We start from the raw sequence: 21,091 nt of genomic DNA, 5'->3' as shown, positions 1-21,091 counted from the left end.
CCCAGGTTTTCATGCGTTCTCTCAGTCCCTAGGATTAACACGGCTTTAAAGGTCTTCATGACCCAGCCCTAGTCTGTCTTTCTAGCCTTATCTTTCACTTTCCAGTATCCTCCCACTCAGGGAAACAGGACTAATCCCTATTCTTCAAATGTCCTGCATTAGTCTATTTGTGCCATTATAACAAAATACCACAGCCTGGGCAATTTCTAAGGAACAGAAATTCATTTCTCACAGCCCAAGATGAGAAGCCCAAGACCAAGGCACTGGCAGGTTCAGGCATGGGGTGGGGGCGGTGTTCTCTGGAGGGTAGGGATGCTGTGTTCCACATGGCAGAAGGCGGAAAGGCAAGTCAGATGGCCGCTGAGCAAAACCTCTTTCATGAGGGCCTTAATCCCATCCATAAGGGAGGAGGCTCTCATGGCCCAGTCACCTCGTCAAGGCCCTGCCTCTTAACGGTACCATGTTGGCAGCATCTGAATTTTGGAGGGGACACAGCAAGCCACAGCCTGCCCCTGGGTCTTCCTGATGCAAGACTTTGGCTCACTTGGTTGGTTCCACGGACTGTGCGCCTCCTCTTGCACCCCCATCCTTTTCTGCCAAACTTCAGCTCCAGGTCTTCTCCCATAGCGCTTCCTCAGACACCTTCCAGGTAAGGATACTTTTCCTATTCCGTGGCCCTGTCTCTTTTGTGCCAGCTTTCACTTGACATGTACCATCAGGGTTTGGTGGACTCATTTCTTTTAAATATAAACTCCTAAAGGATTGGAAATTTATCCTCCCAAGAAACAAATATGTTGCATTACCCTAGCAGGGACCTAATACATTTTGGTATGTAAGTGTGGGAATAAATAGTATTATAGCGAGTCCATTTAAAATGTCCGTTTTAGAAACAATTTAGACTCAGAGATCGGTGCCGACTTTCACCAAAGCCAAGGGCTGGATGCGCTACAGGGGGGAGGAAAGGAGGGAGGGGATGAGACTTGTTGGAAGTGTCAGGAGTGAGCCTAGATGCCTTTTCTCCTGCCGAGGATAGCAAAGTTCTTAATGGAAGCTGATTCCAATCAATAGAACCAGACAGCTGATTTATGTAATGGCATCAAGCTGAAGCAGTGGACTCTCTCTCTGCAGAGTGCTGTGAAAAGGGAAAAGGCTACCAGGCCGGGATAACCAGGGGACTCCACAAGTAGATCTGTGGGTCTCAGGCCAGTGTTTCCCACCAGCGAGCCACAGGAGAGCTCCCGAGAGCAGCCACTGGGAGGCTGGAGGCTGGACGCAGCCCGTGGGGCTGGTGCCGCCGCCAGCGCCGGGCTGACACCGCAGCCGCACCGGATGCTCTCAGGAGCTGGGGTCCCGGCTGGGCAGGAGGAGTGGAGAAAGTGAGGGCTGGGAGGTGGGCAGAACTGGCCAAGGAGCTGCTAACGGCGAGAAGAAAGCTGGGGAGAAAAGGAGAGGGAGTTTGAGCCAAGACATCAGGCCGAGGCAGCCGGGGAAATGTCATCGTTGGTGAAGGAGGACTTGCAGAAGAAGCTGTTCAAACCGCTCTCGCAGCATCTGTACGAGTTCATCGAAATCGAGTTCTCGGTGCAGGACAGGTACTACCTCTGCGTGTCAGGTAATCTGTGCTTTGCGAAGCGCCCCGAGCTGCTCCGGGTAGAAGGAACTCTGTGGGCTTGTTCTCCTTTGCCGCACGTGTACCTTCTGCAATAGAGCTTAGCTGTGCCTCCTTTAAAATGTGGACTGGATACAATATTTTTTAAGTGTTGAAATGAAAGAAAAGCGCATTGCATTAAGAATATTTTAACTCAGAAATGAAACCAGATATGCACTCCTTCTGATTTGATTATTTTGCTCTGACCTTAGTTAATTCACTTGTATGGTATGCGTGCAATGTGGGTGTATAAGAGCTTATTTTTTAAAATGCAACAGACAGCTCTCTGTATATTTTGAGATACATTGGAGAACTGAGGTATATAGCTGTATTTCCAGCCGTTCTGGGTTTCTCCCTCTCCACCCTAGGAAAGAAATAAAAACTTAGATTATCTTTTGAAAGCTTATTTAGATTCCATGGTGGTTTATTTCAAATAGAAAAATGATCTTTTAAAAATCTTCCTCTTATAGAGTAAATGCGCTCACAAAAACAATATTTGAATGGTAGAAATTAGTTCAGGAAAATGGAACTTTAAGAATTGGAGAATTTCTCTAAACAAGTTCACTAAAATGAAGATTTATATTCTAGTAATATTTTTTCTTTGTGTTTTTCATGTTCATGAAAATTGCCCAAAGCTAGGAATAGATGTTTGTACTTAATCATGATTTGCCTACCTTGTGATGTTTTTGTGCAGAATTTAGGTAGAATTCTTGTGTTATTGTTGGGTTTAACAGCGCTTCCTTTTCCCAATCCGCGCCTTTAACATTGTTCAGGGTCTCTGGAGCAAAGAGCTTTTAGTCTTTAAATGTTCATTGTGGACTGGCCATTTAAGGCACACACCTGTTTTCAGAAAACAACTTGTTACAACTCTCTTCCCGATCATTGGCTGAAGACCTTCCAGAGGGATCCAGAGGAGGATAGGGCACCTCTCACATGCTAAGAGTGCTTTAAAATCCTGTCGTTTCTAATAGATATCACAATATGTGCTCAATAATAAGAACAGTAGTATTTATCTAACACTCCATCGCATTTTGTTATACAAATACAAAGTGGTATATCACAAATGCAAAAATTTAATCTGCTCAGGAAAAAAAGAAAGAAATTACAGGAAACATCAACTAACGTGATTTAAGGAAGAAACTGTGTTGTATCCTAATCATCAAACCTCTATATCTTGAAGTATTTTTACTTAATTTATTAGAGAAGATGCTTATTCCAACTTAAAGCTTTAATAACTTTATATTTTATGTGAGTCCCACTTTATAAAACTGATTTCTCATTGTGTAACAGTTAAATACAAATATAGATAAAACATAAAAATAAATAATTACAATAATTTTCTATATCTAATTGGCCAAATATATCTTAGTGTCTCCCTCCAAGTAACTAGTATTAATACCATAATTAATAATAACAATAATTAATGGGTTCAATCTGAAATTTCAAACAGCCTCCTAGAATTAAATGTTTGGGAATGATCCAGAGTTTCCATCACGTAAGAAGCATGGAAAAACTAAGGGCTTCTCAGAGGCGGGGAAAGAAGACAATATTCGGAGCTTCCAGAGAAAAGCAAACATCTTACAGTATAAGCCGGATCATGATTATCCTCGCCCTCACCTCCATCAGCGTGAGCGCATTTTCCTCAAGTGCAGCATCTGTTTACGACCCACATAAACCCAAGCTGACAGCACAGTCGTTCACAGGGGCCCACGTGCCTGTCGGTGGTAGATCTCTGCATGCTCTAGTCAGAACACTTCCATGGGGACGGATCAAACAGGTCCCATCCTGAGTGCTGAGGAGGGATCCACACTTGGAGGGCTGGTCGCCTGTGGGGAGGAGACTCACGGACGTCACAGCTTCCCCTTCAAACCCGGCAGTGTGGCCGCTCCACATTGATGAGACCCGCAGGTCCAGAGTAGTCAAATTCTGCCGCGCATTTCCCTGGTAAGGAAAATGGGCATGAATGCAGTTCATCTTCCTGTCCGTCTTGTCCGTCTGCAGGCTCCACCTTGCTCAGGAGGCTTGCAGCCAGCAGTTTGCACCTTCATGTGGAGTCCTGGGGTTCACCTGGCGGATACCAAAAATCAGATGTCATAAATTCAGTTTCCCTCCCTGAAGGTGGCTAGCTGGGGACTCCCTGGGGCCATGGGCCCCTCCCACCTCTGGGTGCATATGGGTCGTTTCTTCCTGGTGTTGGTTCCCCCTGGCCTGGAACACCATTGCCACCGGCAATCAACGCCACACCTCCAGGCAGGCATTTTGGTAGTGGTTAAGTTGTCCCTTAGAATGCTGCATCCCATATTGCAGTGCCTGGGTTCGTCCAGGCTACTGTGCTTTTGATCCAGCTTCCTGTTAGTGTCCCTGCCACCCACATAGAAGACTTAGAATGAGTTTCCAGCTCCTGGCATCAACCTGGTCCAGGCCTGGCTGTTGTGGGCATTTGGGGAGTGAACCAGCTGGTGGAAGATCTCTGTCTGTCTCCCTCTGTCTCTTTGTCTCTGTCTCTCTTTGTGTCTCTGCCTTTCAAATAAATAAAAATTAAAGTAACACCTCCTGATGAAGGAAGAACTCTATTAAAAGCAAGTGTTAAGTGAGCAAGGATGAGAATGCAAATTGTTCAAGAAACAAAGCTGAAAGAATTGAAACAGCATCTGAAAGCATTAGCCAAAACAGAATGGGAGGTAGCCAAGCGTGGAGGGGCAGACTTTGTAATGCGTGGAGTCAGGTGGTCCTAGAGTGAAATCTGGCCCTGTTTGTTCACCTGCCAGCCTTCAGTCTGGGACAAGATAATTAGCCTCTCTAGACCATCTCTGAAACAGAGAGAAAAATTAGCCCTCTGTGCCCAGAGCTCCTCTGTCAAATCCTGACCAGGAAAAACCCTGAGAAATTACATTCCAAATAACTAGAATAAAAAGTAAGGATATGCTTTTTACATATACAGGACAAATATATTTACTATATATTAAAATATATGCTGAGTCCGGCACCGCGGCTCACTGAGCTAATCCTCCGCCTTGCGGCGCCGGCACACCGGGTTTTAGTACTGGTCGGGGTGCCGTATTCTGTCCCGGTTGCCCCTCTTCCAGGCCAGCTCTCTGCTGTGGCCAGGGAGTGCAGTGGAGGATGGCCCAGGTGCTTGGGCCCTGCACCCCATGGGCGACCAGGAGAAGCACCTGGCTCCTGCCATCGGATCAGCGCGGTGCGCCAGCCGCAGTGCGCCTGCCGCAGTGGCCGTTGGAGGGTGAACCAATGGCAAAAGGAAGACCTTTCTCTCTGTCTCTCTCTCACTGTCCACTCTGCCTGTCAAAAAATAAAAAAAAAATTAAATATATGCTGAAACATGTGTATATATGTGTTTTTTTTTTTTTTTTTTTTTTTTTTTTTTTTTATCTTTTATTTAATGAATATAAATTTCCAAAGTACGTCTCATGGGTTACAATGGCTTTCCCCCCCATACCGTCCCTCCCACCCACCACCCTCCCCTTTCCCACTCCCTCTCCCCTTCCATTCACATCAAGATTCATTTTCGATTATCTTAGTATACAGAAGATCAGCTTAGTATACCTTAAGTAAGGATTTCAACAGTTTGTTCCCACACAGAAACATAAAGTGAAAAATAATAGATGATTTTTTTTTTAAATGATGATGAAATCAGATCAGACCTATTGTCATGTTTAATCCCAGTGAGAGTCAAGTTGGGAATTGATAGTTTCTTTCTTTTTTTTTTTTTTTTTTTTTTTAACAGAAGATCAGTTTAGTGTACATTAAGTAAAGATTTCAACAGTTTGCACCCCCATAGAAACACAAAGTGAAATATACTGTTTGAGTACTCGTTATAGCATTAAGCCTCAGTGTACAGCACATTAAGGACAGAGATCCTACATGAGGAGTAAGTGCACAGTGACTCCTGTTGTTGACTTTACAAATTGACACTCCTGTTTATGGCATCAGTAATCTCCCTATGCACCAGTCATGAGTTTCCAAGGCTATGGAAGCCCCTTGAGTTCTCCGACTCTTATCTTGTTTAGACAAGGTCATAGTCAAAGGGAGCACATAAACAAGTCTAGTATCTGCTAACACTAACCGATAGAATAAATAAAGGGGAGAGTGATCCAACATGGGAAGTGAGATACTCAGCAGACTCATAGAATGGCGGATGTCCTAAATAGCACTCTGGCCTCAGAATCAGCCCTAAAGGCACTCGGATCTGGCTGAAAAGCCCATGAGAGTATTTCAGGCATGGAAAGCCAAGACACTCTGGCAAAAAGATCTCTGTGAGTGAGATCCCAGTGGAAAGAACAGGTCTTCAAAGAGGGAGGTGCCTTTCTCTGAAGGGAGGAGAGAACCTCCACTTTGTATATATGTTTGTATCATAAGCAACCATTATAGTAAAAATCAAATAGGTAAGAAACATATAAGCATATATATTTAATGTAAAATGAATTAATATATAGATTTAAAATTGTATGCATACTCAGATATCTATTATTGGAAGTATTCTCATATCTTTGGGAAAATATTTATAGATATTAACGTGAAAGCAAATGGCACCTGCTAGAACTAGGAAAACAGTATGCCTAGGTTCTCTCCATACATTCCCTTCTGATACTACAACAGTACTTTTGCTCCATGAATCAAAGAATCTAACAATTTTGTCAGATCCCTTATAATAAGAATTTTAACAAAGAGAATGCTAGAAATGATTAAATTGACAAGAAAAGAAGGTTGCTAAAAGCAATTCCACTACAGCTAAATTTGTGAATTTGCAATATTCTAATGACAAAGAACACAAAGGAGGATGTTTGCATTTTCAGTTCAGAGATAATAGCATTGTGTAGGGAGTGCTTAGTTCAATTTTTTCAACTCTAAATTGAGAGCAATTTTTCCACTAATATGTCGTGTTTTGTAAGAATTAAAGCATGAGATAGTGTTTTGAAAAGTTTTCATGCAATTTAAGGTGTTAGTGATAGTGATAGGATAGCAACAATATGGGCAAAAATGTATCCAAACAGCTTTGCATATATCCTGAGAACAGAGCTGAGCACAGTTCATATGTATGTTCTGTTTGATTTTTCAAGTTGCATGATTATTAAGACTGTTGGAGAAACAACAGTTTATATCTTCCCCTTCATAGCTTGTAGTAGTTCCTTTATTAAATGCGCAAACACTTGGTTCTGCAACGATAGGGCTGTGTTGGGCTCAGAAAGAAAACGCACTTGGAGGAACACTAATTTGATAGTGCTTATTAGTTAGTCCTTATTTTTAAAAATTAAGAAACAATGGACTACGGACTTAGAAAAGGTACATATTAGTAAGAATAAAATTTTTCATGTCATAAAACTTGTCACAAAATTTGGTTAAAATAAGGATTGAGAGATGAGAAACAAAGTAGATTTTATACTTAAAATTCTTTTTCTTTATCTTCTAAAGGTAGAAAAAAACACTGTTTTTGCTTAAGCACCCCCATGCCTCCAGCTACACACACACTTGTACAAATTGAATGTTTTAATGCAGAAATTTATTATTTTAAGATTTATTTATTTTTATTTGAAAGGCAGAGTTACAGAGAGGCAGGGGCAGGGAGAAAGAGAGAGAGAGAGGTCTTCCATCTGCTGGTTCAATCCCCAGATGGCCACAATGGCCAGAGCTGTGCAGATCCGAAGCCAGGAGCCAGGAGTTTCTTTCATGTCTCCCATGTGGGTGCAGGGGCCCAAGCACTTGGGCCATCTTCTACTGCTTTCCCAGGCCACAGCAGAGAGCTGGATCTGAACTTGAACTAGCGCCCATATAGGATGCCGGGCTGCAGGCGGCAGCTTTACCCGCTACGCCATGGCAACAGCCCCTATGGATAAATTTAAATAAGATACTCTGAGTCTCCAAACCAGGGAAACTGTAGGTGGGGACTACAAGATAGCAACAATGGCGCTTCCACCTGGGTCCTCTTGTTACCTCGCATCTGCTGTGACTTAGTTTCTCATCCTAAGAGGGCAGATGGCTTGGTTTTTGGAGTTGGGATATTATCGTTATCTCAAAAATCAACCTCATCATCGGCGTCACAATGGCCAACAGATTTTTCCCAGTGGTTAATCGGCTACCTTGGAGAAGGAGATGTACAAATCAAGACGGCCCTGCCAATCCTGAACTGGAAGTCCCATCAGTTGTAGCATGAATGGAAACTTTAGGGCGCGGCTTTGAAGGAGGGACCATAGGAAAATGCTTTCATTGTCCCAACAATAATGCTGATAGAGGATGAAAGGGGTAGTTGTGAGGCATGCTCACTAAGTGTAGGCACAGACTGCGGAATGCCATTTTTCTGCTTCTTCCTCCACATCTTCATGACAACCTTATGAGACAGATGCGTTCCTGTTTCACAGATGTGGAAACCATAGGTCACAAGAAGCTAAGTAACTGGTCCAAGTTCACAAATAGCAAATCTTTTTTCTACTCACCATCCTGCTTCCAGCCATTAAGAATAGTTGCATTTTTAGAGGCCTATTTATGTATTTAAAAGGCAGAGAGACAGAGAGAGAAGCAGAGTGGGGGAGAAAAAGGGAGACATAGAGGTCTTCCATCCACTGGTTCACTCCCCAGCTGGCCACAATGGCCAGGCCTGGGCCAGGCCAAAGCCAGGAGCCAAGAGCTTCTTCTGGGTCTCCCATGTTTGTACGGGAGTGCAAGCACTTGGGCCATCCTCTGCTGCTTTTCCCAGGCACATTAGCAGGGAGCTGGATTGGAAGTTGGGTGGCTGGGACTCAAACTGGTGCCCATATGGAATGCCAACATTGCAGGCAGAGGCTTAACCTTTTATGCCACAGCACCAGCCTCTCTACTCCTTAATCCATGTGCCAGCCACTCTAGAAGGGACTCCACATGTATTATCTTTCTTGCCACTTCCTATTAATGATAAAACTGAGGCTTAGAGTGGCTAGAGGACTTGCTCAAACTCACCAAAGAATGAGCGAGGAGTGAAGCTTTGAATCCAGGTGAGCTTGTGCCTTTCAGTAGGCGCACTGAGCTTATGCTAGAAGGGATTCAAACAAGGAAACTTGCAGGAGCCTCATTGGGAATCTTTCTTTGTTTCTTGGGGCTTCTGTCCCCACAAAATCCCTTTCCTTCTCTCACACTCTATCTCCTATTTCCGAAAGTACATCCATAACTCATGCCCTAACTTGCTGACAGCCAACATTTTAAAAACACCCAGGATAGTCCCAAAATTAATTTTATAAACATATTTCTAGACAAAAATTGAAAAATATTTTTTTGATCAAATTGATGATAGGCTTCTCAGTGACCCCCCCACATGATCGATACATTGTAACATTGTATCGAGGTTGCTTTTCTTCAATAGCTCATGGTTCTTCTTGTCCTGCTATTAACTTAAGTGATGAAGACAATGATAAAACACCGGGTGTAAAGTAATACTTGTTTATATTTATTTAATGTGCCCCTGTGCAGCATACTTGGGAGCTCCTGTTTTTCCTCCATTCTGCCGCATTATTTGGATCAATTGGCCAATCTTCTTTCCACTTAGCCTCAATAATCGTGACTATTTTACGACAGTAATAGAGGCATTTATTAATGACAAAGTTTAGTTCAAGTTAAAAGGGAAAAGGGCTGGCATGGAATTCAGATCGTAATTCTGAAAATGCCAACTGAACTATTAAAACGGAAGCAGGTTGATTTTGAAATTCTTTGGGTCTGTATTTGTAGTCACTATCCCGTGTCTATAACAGCAACTCTGATGTCGCTGAAACCAAGTAATATTTTGGCCTTGTAAACACATTCCCGTGTTAAGACAATGTGCTAAGTTTCCACTCTGGCGCTGCATAAATGTGGCAATGGCCATTTAATCTTAGCTGGCAGCGAAGCACAAGGGTGGAAATCAGGGATTGGGTCCACTCCAGCCTAGCAGACTTCTTTGGCTCGTGGCAGAAGAGAATTCTTAGAGGCTCCTTAGCTCCAAAGGTGGCTGTTTTGTCCCATCAAGAAGGCTGCACTCTCTCTGGGCCTCAGGATTTTACCAAAGGTTGGCTTGCAAAGCATGCTTTTTTATTTTCTTACTTTGGTGTTCAAGGGACACTGACCGCTAACGTAAGGAAACTTGATGACACATCAATCCTGTTTTCTGAACATCTATTTTCTCCCCCAAAGAAGTCCCTAGAATGGAAAGCTCAGCCTGCATATTCACATAAAATCCCCTGGTGACACGCCCCAGCTTCCCCAACACAGCTTTCAAAGCAGCTTTGCACTCATCAGCCTAGTTTCAGAAAATCGCGTGCTAGCTCCTGCCCCGCTGCGTGCCTGCCACCTGCCCAACCCCACAGGGCGCCCACAACACCAAAGACCTGAACTGACTCTAGGATTGCCTGCCTTTGTATGGATGCTTCTACAGACCTCTCTTTATACCTTTCCTCGTCCTGCTGTCCCCTCCTGCCTGGTACGGCTCAGAGCACTTTGCATGTTCCAGGTCCCTGCCTCACCCTGCCCTGCCTTGTGCCTGCATTTGCAGACAGAAGCCCCACTCCCTGCAAACCAGGTGACAGCAGAATGGTGCCTAAGGGAACTATCTTTTTCGGTTCCTAGCAAAAAAAAAAAAAAAAAAAAAAAGACACTCAAATATTTATCATTTTGCTGAAATGCATGAGTAGGGCTGCAGTTCATTAGCTGGTTATCACAACGTCTAGATGAGGTTGTGGAGTTTGCTTTCTGAACATTGGATTTGCCTACGAACTATAGTTACTTCTTCACACACACACACACACACACACACAACCACCCTCACGCTGGCCCCTGCGAGGGTCTGGTGAGATGGTGTGCTGGAGCAGGCACACAGTCCTTCGGCACTGAGGTTGAGCTTTTGTCTGGGCAGACACACTGCCTCCAAGGTCATGTCCTTAGTCAGTATGGCTAAGTCAACTGTGCCTCCATGCCAAGCACTGGCCTGACGACTTCTCTTGTAATCTTTCCTTTCCCCTCAGCTGGCATCTCAGCCAGTGGAGATGCGCCGTCTTTAGGAATAGATGGGCAGATGCCACCAACTCTGCCTAATAGAAGTCAGACTCTGAAATGACCCCTTGACCCTAAGTCCTGAATACTTCCTTTTTGTCTTCTCCATAAACAGGACCTTAAATCGTTCCCTCTGCTCCCCAGATATGCAACCCTCCCTTCAAATCCCTGGAGCGTGTGACCTAACCATAGGTGTTTGGTCTCTCTTCCTATTAGTCTGTTTAATCCCGTCCAACCCGGTGCCTGGCACACTTCTGTGTTAGAAAGGGAAGGTGTCCCGTGCAGGCAGACTGCTGCCCCCAACAGGCATGAGAAGCTGCCATATGGAGGAACTGATGCTCCTCCCAGCTCCTCGGTCCACGCCGGGGCTGAACCCTGCCTGCACAGTGACTTCACAGGTAGCTCTCCAGATCTCTGAAATGCTCCCCGTCTTGATTTCCACAGAGTTAGCACAGTTGGACCTGTCTCGTTTTTGAGGTCCTTCTCAACACCTCTTTGCCAGCATCATTTCCTTCTCCACTTTTTCCTCTGCTCTCTCCCCTAACAATCTTCTTGGAAACCTCTGCATAGATAAAAAATCCCAAATCTATATCTCCACCCATAGACTAGAAAACTTCCCTCATTCTCTCCTGAGGTTACTTGTGGCAACCTCATGTATACACCAAAAACAAAACTCATTATTCCATCCAACCCTCTCACCCTCCACACTCCCCTTTTGGGCTTTGCTGCCCGGGATTGGTTCCCACCCAGTGCTGTCAACAACGCATTTGAAACCTTGCTTGCATTTGCCACTTCTATTTCACCAACTCCCATCCCAAGCCTTGGTTACTACAACAACCTCTAAAACAAACCAAACAGGTGAGCCGTTACTGTAAGCCAGGCACTACCCCTAAGTCCATTGTACACTACTTTTCCTCTTCAACAGAGCGTGTGTATGACTGCTACCAGAAAGGACTCCTTTACCAGGGCAGGCTTTTATCTGAATGCACACTGCTAGATGCACATTCCCTGATCACCTGCCACTGACTTGGCATTCTCCTGAGACTGGACAACCTGCTCAGACTCCCTTCTCAGTTCCTTCACTGACAGTGAGCTCTGCAGGTTGCTTGGATCTCAGTTTAACCTGCACCATTGAAGACTAATCACTCTCTTCACAGACATTGGCTCTGGAACCCTCACTGCCCTGCCCAGCCCAGCCTCCCAGCCCTCCCACCAGAGGTGATTCAGACACCACAGGTCCACACCAATGCTGTGGCATTTCAAGTCCAGAGTCTTTCAAAGTTTTGTCTCAACCTTCTCAACCTAGTTCTACGGCCCCTCGTGTCCTACATCCAGCAATAGCTACCATCGGCTCTCTCATTCTGCCTGTATGTTTAGCTTCCATTGTCTTCCTCGTGCCATTCTCACCTGGAAATGTCTTCAGAACAACCCCCATCTCTACTGGATTAATTTTAAAACCATCTCAACTTCTATGACTTCCATTCTTCCTTAACTATTCCGATCTTTGCCCTTCTCAGAGCTGTTGAATGTACGAAGGGTCTTCACACAGTTCCTGGAAAATGTGTGTTGCAAAAAACAAACAAACAAACAAACAAACAAACAAAAAACAATGCACAGATTTCAGAAATTCTTTGAACCAAAATAAACATCTTTTAATACCATTTTCTATGAATTTTGAGACATCCCTGGATAATTTGCCTCACATATACAATATAACTGCAGTTATATTGTAATGTATCCCTTTATGTATATAGTTGGGAGGGTATGCCACAGTGGTGCTTTCCAGAACCAGCAGTTTCAAATCAAGTTCTGGTATCACTTTTAGAAGACAGAACCGATTTGCAACTCTCTAAGTATCCATCTTGAAGAAAATTTCAGGTATTTGATTTCTACCTGTATTTCTTTATAATAAACTATCATTTAGGACTCATGTGTCTTATCCTTGTCTCCCTGACAAAACTGTCTAGAGGGCGGGGGCCATTTCTCTTGTTTATATCTCTAGTGGTTCTGATAATGCATCAAATAACCAATCCTCAGTAAATATTCCTTTTTTGCCTCACTGATAATTTTTGGTTTGTGGGCCTTATGCTCAAATGTTGATTCTTATGTGTTTATAGGAGGCCAAAGACAACTGACTTCAGGAACAGCTGATTATGTCCATAGTTTTGCTCTCGTAAAATAAGCAAGATTTTCCCACTTCTAAATGTAGCACTAAAACCTTTTGTGTCTGCAGCAAAGTTTGAATATTAGAGTTTGAGAGACACATTTGACAGGATTAACAATCTCAAACAATACCAAACAGATAAATAGCTATGGTGCAAACAGGTCCTCATTGAAAGTTTCACAGAGAATTAAAAAAAAAAAAAAGTGTTCATAGTTCCTGCAGTATTTGCTTGGTCACCCTTCAGCTCAACACTGTGTTGCTGTGTCAACAGAACTGTTTGCTCTTCTGGCCTTATTTTCTTAAATTGTCTATTGTGCCCTAGTCAACATGTTGGCACCGCCTGGAAGCTAAAGTAAGCCTCTTATTTTCTGCTCCAAGTTGAATCCCATTCTCTACCACAAAGCTCAGAGCTCATAGCACACAGCCTTGCAGGCATCATTGTGGCATTTTGTGACCACAGCTGTAGCCAGAGTAACATGAACCCTCTGTGCAGATTTAGGGGCATACTTGTGAAGGCTCAGTTATATCAGTCTGCAAAATCTGGGTGCAGCTAGACTGTGGGTTCAAGGTCATTACATAAAAAGATATAAAAATACTGAAAAGAGTGACTGAATAATTCATTTCTTCTAAACACTTATATAAACTAAGAATTTTTCTGTCCTGCAGTGACCAAAAATGAAGAAGTAAAAATAATTATGGTGAAACACTACAGAATAGGTTTAGATGAAAAATATGAAGTAACAAAAAAGTGGTCTTTGAACGATCTGCAGATGATTGATGGAAAAGAAGCAGATACTGTAAGTGTTATATTTTATAAGGGAGAATTGGGGTCAATATACTAAAGATCTTTATGTTCAATATCCTATTTCATATATTCTTGGCATGTAGTAGGTGTTGAGATGACATTAGATTGTTCTTAAGTGGTGTGGTTTAATCTGCTGAGGTGATCTACTGGCTTTTTTGTTCTGCTTTTATGATTGTGAGTTTTGAATTTTGCCTATTAAATTTAAAAGCATCCTTCCCAAGGGCCTCGTAATAGGTTAGATACAATCTACATGTCAGTCCAGAAATTTTAAATGCCATTTTTCCAAATACATGATGCGCCCCCCATTCTCTCTCACCAATCCAATCTCCTCCATGACAGAATTCCTTTCTTTATCTTCAAATTTTACTATCAACAAGCCCATTTCATCCACCAGAAGGATCATATAATTTGGAGATCTTATAATCTTGGAGTTAAAAGGGGAGAGAGGGAGTGGATACTTCAATCTCCCCTACTTGGCCCCTTAATGAGTGGTTCTCCCTGTCTGTCCTTAAACTCATCTGTTGATCAAGAATTTGATCCCCCACCCCTTGAACTTTATACATCCATAATGTCTTAGAATTGACACTGGAGGCTTATAATGGCTTATCCCATTCCTCGATTTCCCATTGGGTAAAGTCCTACCCATGACTCTCACCCCTATCAACCAATTGCATTTTGAATGTAAATGTTTTATAGCCATAATCCTCAAACTCTAATTGTTGGATCACCCTATATCCCTTTCAGATGACTGAGTCTCCAAAGCCTAGGACCATGATTTTTTTATACTTTGTCATAGCCTTCTGTTACAGGAATTAGGCAGTTGATGAACATTTATGGTGTTACTGTTGAATGAATTAGAACTTAAGCTCATTTTTTTCTTGATACTAATAAATGCCCATTAGATTGGCCTTTAGTTCTAACCTATCAAATTTTCCAATGTCTTTATTTTTTATATCACTGTACTATGATATAGGTTTAATAAGCATAACAAATTTAGAACTTCATCCAAGCCAATAATAAAATTATAAAGTTGGCAGAACCACATACATTCCTATAAGTAATTAATGGTTATGATTACTATCGCTACTAGTTCTATTACATGGTACCATCCTATACTTGCAAACTCTTAAGAGGTATCGGAACCCATGTAAGCATCGTCTACATTTAAGTTCACACGGTCATCACAAAAACCTGTGTGTTAGAGTCTATTATTCCTATCTTATAGATGAAAAAAATGAGACTTAAAGAGATTAACCAACTTGCCCAAGATCACATAGCTATTAAGTAATAGTAACAGACTTTGCCCACATGTGTTAATTTGCTGCCTTTGGTTTGATACTCTACAAATGCATATTCATTCATTCTTTTCTTGAGGATATGTGGTATAACAGGCCCTGCTAGGCTCTGAGAATACAGGAGAGGATTAGCCGTAAGCAATTAATTCTGCCTTGATTTAAAAGTTAGTCACCTGATTTGAATATCTAAACTTTGCCCTTTCCCAAAATCAATATATATGTTCTGCTATAATCTTGATTTATCTAGAAATTCTGTCTTTAAAGTTTGATGTATTTGGTATAACTTATTGGGGAAAGAATGCTAAACTTCTTTGCTTTGTTTCCTAAGTACCCATTTTCTTCAGAATATATTCCACCTAAATACTCACATATAGGAAATGGTTAAACATATTATTGCATATGCATGTGATAGAATATCATGTAACCATTACAAAGCATGTGTCCAAAAGAATACTTAAGAACACAACTGTTAACTATTTAATAAGCTTTTTTCAATCAACTTAATATAATACTTTTCTGAATGCTATTTCAATTTTACCTATTTAGGTTACCATTATTGAAATCTGAATCTTACATTTTAATATAAAAATAAATTGAGGTGCGTGTATATGCATTGCAGAGAAGTCTTCAAAAAGTTCATGGGTAGTTTCTAAAATACATTATTGATTGTCTTTTTCCTCTGTTTGTTTCCTTTGCTGTGTAGAAGCTTCTTAGTTTGATAAAATTTCATTTGCATATTTTTTCTCTTATTGCCTGTGCTTTGGAATCTCAGCTAAAAAAATGTTGTCTATGCCAATGTCCTGGAGTGTTTCCCCTATGTTTTCCACTAGTGCTTTTATATTTTCCCATCTTACATGTACATGTTTGATCCATTTTGAGTTGATTTTTATATGTTAATGGAAAATACATATTATGAAAAAGGTATGCATGGATTTCAAATTTTTTGCACCAAAATAAACTTAATTCCATTTTTCCACAATCTACTTGAAGTACTCATATATATATAAAACAATCCAGTTCTCTAATTATCTTGTATGATGGGATTGTAAGTTTTTTAATTATTATGTTTTTCTTTATACTTTTCTGTATTTGCCAAATTTCAGAAATCCATGTAGAGTAAACTAATCTTAGGTTGCAGGAATTAACCATCCCCACCTAATTTTTGACCCATTTTTCCTTCCTTTTTGTTTTTTCTCGAGTTCTCAAATACTGCTGATGTCACATTTGTTTTCTATAAGTGTGGTCAATGCCAAGGAAGTATTGCCTTGGGCAGTGCCTTAGACGCAATGGGACTACTACTCTGTGTGCTTCTTCTCCTTTGTTGGTCTTTAATTTCATCCGAATGTTGCTGATCCCTCCCTTTTCAACTTGATCATTATCTTCCATAGTGAACAAGATACAAAAATGGATTATTGCTGTTTTCCTCATCACATTACGATGTAAAATACTAAAATTTCAGGAGAAAAATATTAATATCCAAAGAGTATTCCTTTTAAAGATTTATTTTCCATGGATGAAGGAGAAATATCCTAGCTGTTCTGGGAATGTCAGCCTCTCCTCTCTTTTAGAATCGAATGCTCAGGAGTCAGAATTTATTATATTTTTATCAATCACAATGATATGGCTTTCAGCATAGAGTCATTTCATGCCAGTAAGTTGTCAACTTTTAAAATGGAATGGAATTGAAATTGATGTCAATTTATAAGACAGAAATCAAAACGCCTGGGGATCTGGAGACTGTCTGGTGCAGCAGGAGAAAGGATGACAAGGCAAAAAATGGCCCTGGGCTGATTGATATCCTGGTTCTTGTCCTGGCCCTGCCAATAGCTACACGTGTGAACTGGACTTCACGTCTCTGGAAGCCAATTTCCCACCGTAAATAAGAGATTGCTAAGTAATCTGTGAGATCCCCTTTTAGTTCTAGTACTCTATCAAAAAAAGAAAAAGAAAAAGAAAGAAAACTGGAGAGAGAGGGAGAAAAGAAGAAATGGAGGAAGGGAAAAGACTTGGGTTCTGTGTGTGTGTGCCAGCCTCTGGGTATTAGGCTGAAGAAAAGAGTAAGCTTCTCCAAGCATCTCAAAGGCACGGAGGAAATTTTCTACATGATGTGGGCCCTATGTGTGGGAAAGAACACCTAGGAGCGTGAGTACCGTCTGAGAGGAATACGTATGATTTCCTTCAGTTGAGATTCTTTGCAGAATTTGTCTTTCAAACCGCAGTGATGAGAGCTAGAAAAAAAATTGCAAGGTGTGGCTGGGGGAGTGCTGCATTTAAAACCACATCACCCTTACACATTCTTTCTTAAAGCATTTCTTGTTTTGTTTTTAAAATTTTTCATGGTGTCAAAGAAGGTGATAATAACCCCAGTATCACAATCGCTGGCACATTTGAGAAAGGGAACTAGAGTTTACTAAGCTCCATACTAGGCAGTTCATAGGAAAAACCTCATGTCAATTCCACAACAACTTTATCAGAAATGAAGGGAAAATGAAGGTCAACCCAGACAAGCAGTTGGTCCATAGTTATAGCAGTCGGACCAAATAATTGTCTCACTTCACACCTATGTTTTTCTTTTTCCTGCCTCCTGCAAGAATTCTCAATGAAAAAGATATTGCAAATACCTAAGTTGTTTGTATGAAATGCTTACATACTCCATGCTGACGAGTAAGTGGCACTCCTGTGTGGTGTGGTCCCTCTCTTAGGGTGTCATTTCCTCGGTCTACTTCAGATCATTCCACCATTTGGTGAGCACGCAGTAGTTGCACAGCAGTTGGCCTGGATAAGCACCAGGGACACAAAGATAAATAATGCAACTGTCTGCCCTCAAGGAGAGCGAGGAGCTGTGCAGATAATGAATGCAGAAGCATTTTGTAAACGGAAGTGCTGGCCTTCTTGTTACTGCTATTAACGGTAGCAATTATTATTTTAACTTGTAGGACCAGCTCAGGTTTGATGCTCAATTTTCCTTGAAATATCTCTACTAGAATTATAGTTAGAGTGTTGAACAGTCCTGTGATGCAGTCTTTAGCATTTTGTCCACTTTAATCAAATGATTTAATGGTCCTTGCTATTACCATCAAAGGTAATTTCTTGCTGTTAACATCAAGCTCAGTACATTGGTGGTGATCTATAGTATACCAAAGGCTAATTAGCCGCCCTGGGTTTCCCCTGTCTACCAGTGAAATAGCACAAAGGGCCAGTCTCTAAAGACAGAGGGACCGCACGCCCTCCCCCCTCCACACCAGCCTGTAAATGGGTTCACTCTCTTCTTCCACCGCTCCCTGTCCTCTCACATCTAGCACTCTGGGAAGACTCGATGCAACTCTGAAGCGTGTGTTATTTGTCCGACTTAAAAGTTACAGGTGCTGCAAAATAGTCTTCCCCCTTGTTGGTTTTTGGAGAAGCAATTACATTTGAAGCAGGTAGCTTCGGAAAGCTCGTTTATAGATTTTAGAAATATGTTTGATACTGATACTTTACAATCAATAAACATGCAAGAGAATATGAGAGAATCCAGGAAACTACTTTCCTGGTTGCAAATTAAATCACGTCTCTCTTTCTCTTCTAGGACAATCCGTTTTTTGATCTGCACTTCAAGAAAGTGTACAGTCTGGAAGCCTATAGTTGTGCTTCTAAATATGCCTTCGCTCGGACTGTGAATAAGCTGAATCACGCGTATCTCAAGAAGGACTTACAGATTGTGAACTTTGATTCTACATACATGAATGATGATTCCATTTGGTCCTCCAACAACAAGGACTGCTTGGTCCTTCTGAGAATATGCTTTTACGCCTTCAATCTTGTGTGCTTATCCCTCTGTCCTCTACCGCTTTGAAGATGTATGCCATATTTCTTCACTGGTTGTCTCCTGGGCAAGTGGTCCCCCAGGTGCATATCATTAGTGAAAATTTTGTTTTGTCACACACATCACCAGTGACTATTATTTATATGAAAATAAAGTGACGCTTTATGAATTACAATGAAATGTGTTTTAATGCAACCATTCAATATTTGGGATGTTTTGCCATTGTGTTTCTTGGCAAAGTTGGAAGGAAATGGATAGTTTTGACTAAATCAGTATTCTTCCAAAGAGTATCAAGAAGTGCTTTAAAAGATTTAGGCTGGCACCGCGGCTCACTAGGCTAATCCTCCGCCTAGCGGCGCGGGCACACCGGGTTCTAGTCCTGGTCGGGGTGCCGGATTCTGTTCCGGTTGTCCCCCTTCCAGACCAGCTCTCTGCTGTGGCCAGGGAGTGCAGTGGAGGATGGCCCAAGTCCTTGGGCCCTGCACCCCATGGGAGACCAGGAGAAACACCTGGCTCCTGCCATCAGATCAGCGCGGTGCGCCAGCCACAGTGCGCCGGCCGCGGCGGCCATTGGAGGGTGAACCAACGGCAAAGGAAGACCTTTCTCTCTGTCTCTCTCTCTCTCACTGTCCACTCTGCCTGGAAAAAAGAAAAAAAAAAAGATATCAATAGTACTCAAAGCAATCTGCACATTTGATGCAATTCCTATCATAATTCCAACAGCAGGAATTGAAGTTTATACTCAAAATTCAAGGGGCCCCAAATAGTCAAAGAATCTTGACAAATAAGTATAGAATATAAGTATTCACACTTCCTAATTTCAAAACTTACCACCACAAAGCTATGGTAATCAAAACAGTGTGATACAGGCCTAACAACAGACAGGGAGAATTGAACAGAATTGAACTGAGAGTTCAAAAATCCATGCACCTGTGGTCAACTGACTCTTTACGAGGGTATCAAATCTGTTCAAAAAAGTGACAATAATCTTGTCAACAGATGATGATGGGATTCATTGATTATCCACAGTCAGAAGAATAAATTGGACCCCTACTTACACCACAGACAAAAACTAACTCAAAATGAACCAGTGGGAGCCCACGCTGTGGCGCAATAGGTTAATCCTCCACCTGCAGCACCAGCATCCAATATGGGTGCCGGTTCTAGTCCCAGCTGCTCTTCTTCCGATCCAGCTCTCTGCTGTGGCTTGGGAAAGCAATAGAAGAAGGCCCAAGTCCTTAGGGCACCCATGTGGAAGACCTGGAAGAAGCTCTTGGCTCCTGGCTTTGGATTGGCTCAGCTCCAGCCATTGCGGCCATCTGGGGAGTGGCCATTGGAAGGCAGATCTTTCTCTCTGACTCTCCCTCTCACTGTCTGTAACTCTACCTCTCAAATAAAATGAATAAAATCTTTTTAAAAAATGAACCAATGACCTAAACGTAGAGATTAAAAATGTAAAACTCTTAGAATAATCATAGGGATAAACATTTAAGAACTAGAGTTTGGCAATGGATTCTCAACGGATTCTTATAGTATCAAAAGTATGAATAACAACAAAAATAAATTGAACTTTATAAAACTTGAAAACAAACATGCAGAATGAGAGAACATATTTGCAAACCATACATCTCAAAAGAGCTTAATATCCAGAAAATGTAAAGAACTCCTACAAATCAGTCACAAAAAACCAAATAGCCCAAATAAAAATAGACAAAGGATTTGAATCAATGTTTTTGCAAAGGAGACAAATGAATGGCTGGTAAGTGCAAGGAAAAGATATTCAACATTATTAGTCATTAGGCAAATAGGAATTAAAACCATAAGGAAATACCACCTCACACCTACAGGATAACTATTATTAAAAAAAAAAGGGGGGGGGGGAGGGGTTGGTGTTTGGCTTAGCAGCTAACACCTGTCTCCTAAGTTGAAGTACCTGGGTTCAAGTACTGGCTCTGACTCCCAAGTTTAGCTTTCTGCTAATGTGCACCTTGGGAGGTAGCAAGTGATGGCTCAACTAGATGGCTCTGATAGATCTGGACTGAGTTCCCAACTGCCAACCTCAGCCTGGGCCTAGTCTTGGCTGTTGTGGGCATTTGGGAAGTGAATCAACAATGGGGGAGTGTTTCTTCTTTCTCTCTCTTCTCTCCTCCTCTGATTCTCTCCTCTCTCTCTCCCTTTCTTTCTCTCTTTCTCTCTCTTTTTACCTTCAAATAAAAAAATGTGGGGAATAACAAGTATTAGCAAGATAGCAAGGATGTGGAGACACTGAAACCCTAATATACTCTTGGTGGTAGAATAATGTGGCCCTGAGATTAACAGATGGGCATTTCTTCAAATAGCTACATCGAGATTACCAAATGACCCAGCA

The 21,091-nt window shown here is 41.9% G+C and overlaps 1 protein-coding gene across 2 annotated transcripts; it reads left to right on the top strand.

The window, feature by feature from the left end:
• Positions 1-271: 271 nt before the first annotated feature.
• Positions 272-18,898, top strand: EXOC1L (exocyst complex component 1 like). Of its 2 annotated transcripts, none has more exons than XM_089303243.1 (3): positions 272-649; positions 13,485-13,615; positions 18,487-18,898. In XM_089303243.1, exons 2-3 carry the CDS (start codon positions 13,514-13,516, stop codon positions 18,751-18,753), a joined length of 369 nt encoding a protein of 122 aa, XP_089159369.1. In that variant the 5' UTR covers positions 272-649; positions 13,485-13,513; the 3' UTR covers positions 18,754-18,898. The 2 variants fall into 2 exon arrangements, with proteins under 2 accessions (XP_089159369.1, XP_002717212.1); XM_002717166.6 differs by lacking the exon at positions 272-649 and adding an exon at positions 1,261-1,612.
• The last annotated feature ends 2,193 nt before the right edge of the window (positions 18,899-21,091 follow it).

Source organism: Oryctolagus cuniculus, chromosome 8 (genome assembly GCF_051225735.1).
Source record: "Oryctolagus cuniculus isolate XC-2025 breed Fujian yellow rabbit chromosome 8, ASM5122573v1, whole genome shotgun sequence".
In the NCBI taxonomy this organism is placed as follows: domain Eukaryota; kingdom Metazoa; phylum Chordata; class Mammalia; order Lagomorpha; family Leporidae; genus Oryctolagus; species Oryctolagus cuniculus.
Note: the sequence above shows the minus strand (reverse complement) of the source record. Positions and strands in the feature narration are given on the sequence as shown.

Coding starts and splice junctions, on each gene's coding strand:
- EXOC1L (XM_002717166.6), top strand. CDS start 1,492: ATGTCATCGTTGGTGAAGGAGGACTTGCAGAAGAAGCTGTTCAAACCG. Junction 1,613..13,484: donor GTACTACCTCTGCGTGTCAG/GTAATCTGTGCT, acceptor TCTGTCCTGCAG/TGACCAAAAATGAAGAAGTA. Junction 13,616..18,486: donor ATGGAAAAGAAGCAGATACT/GTAAGTGTTATA, acceptor TTTCTCTTCTAG/GACAATCCGTTTTTTGATCT.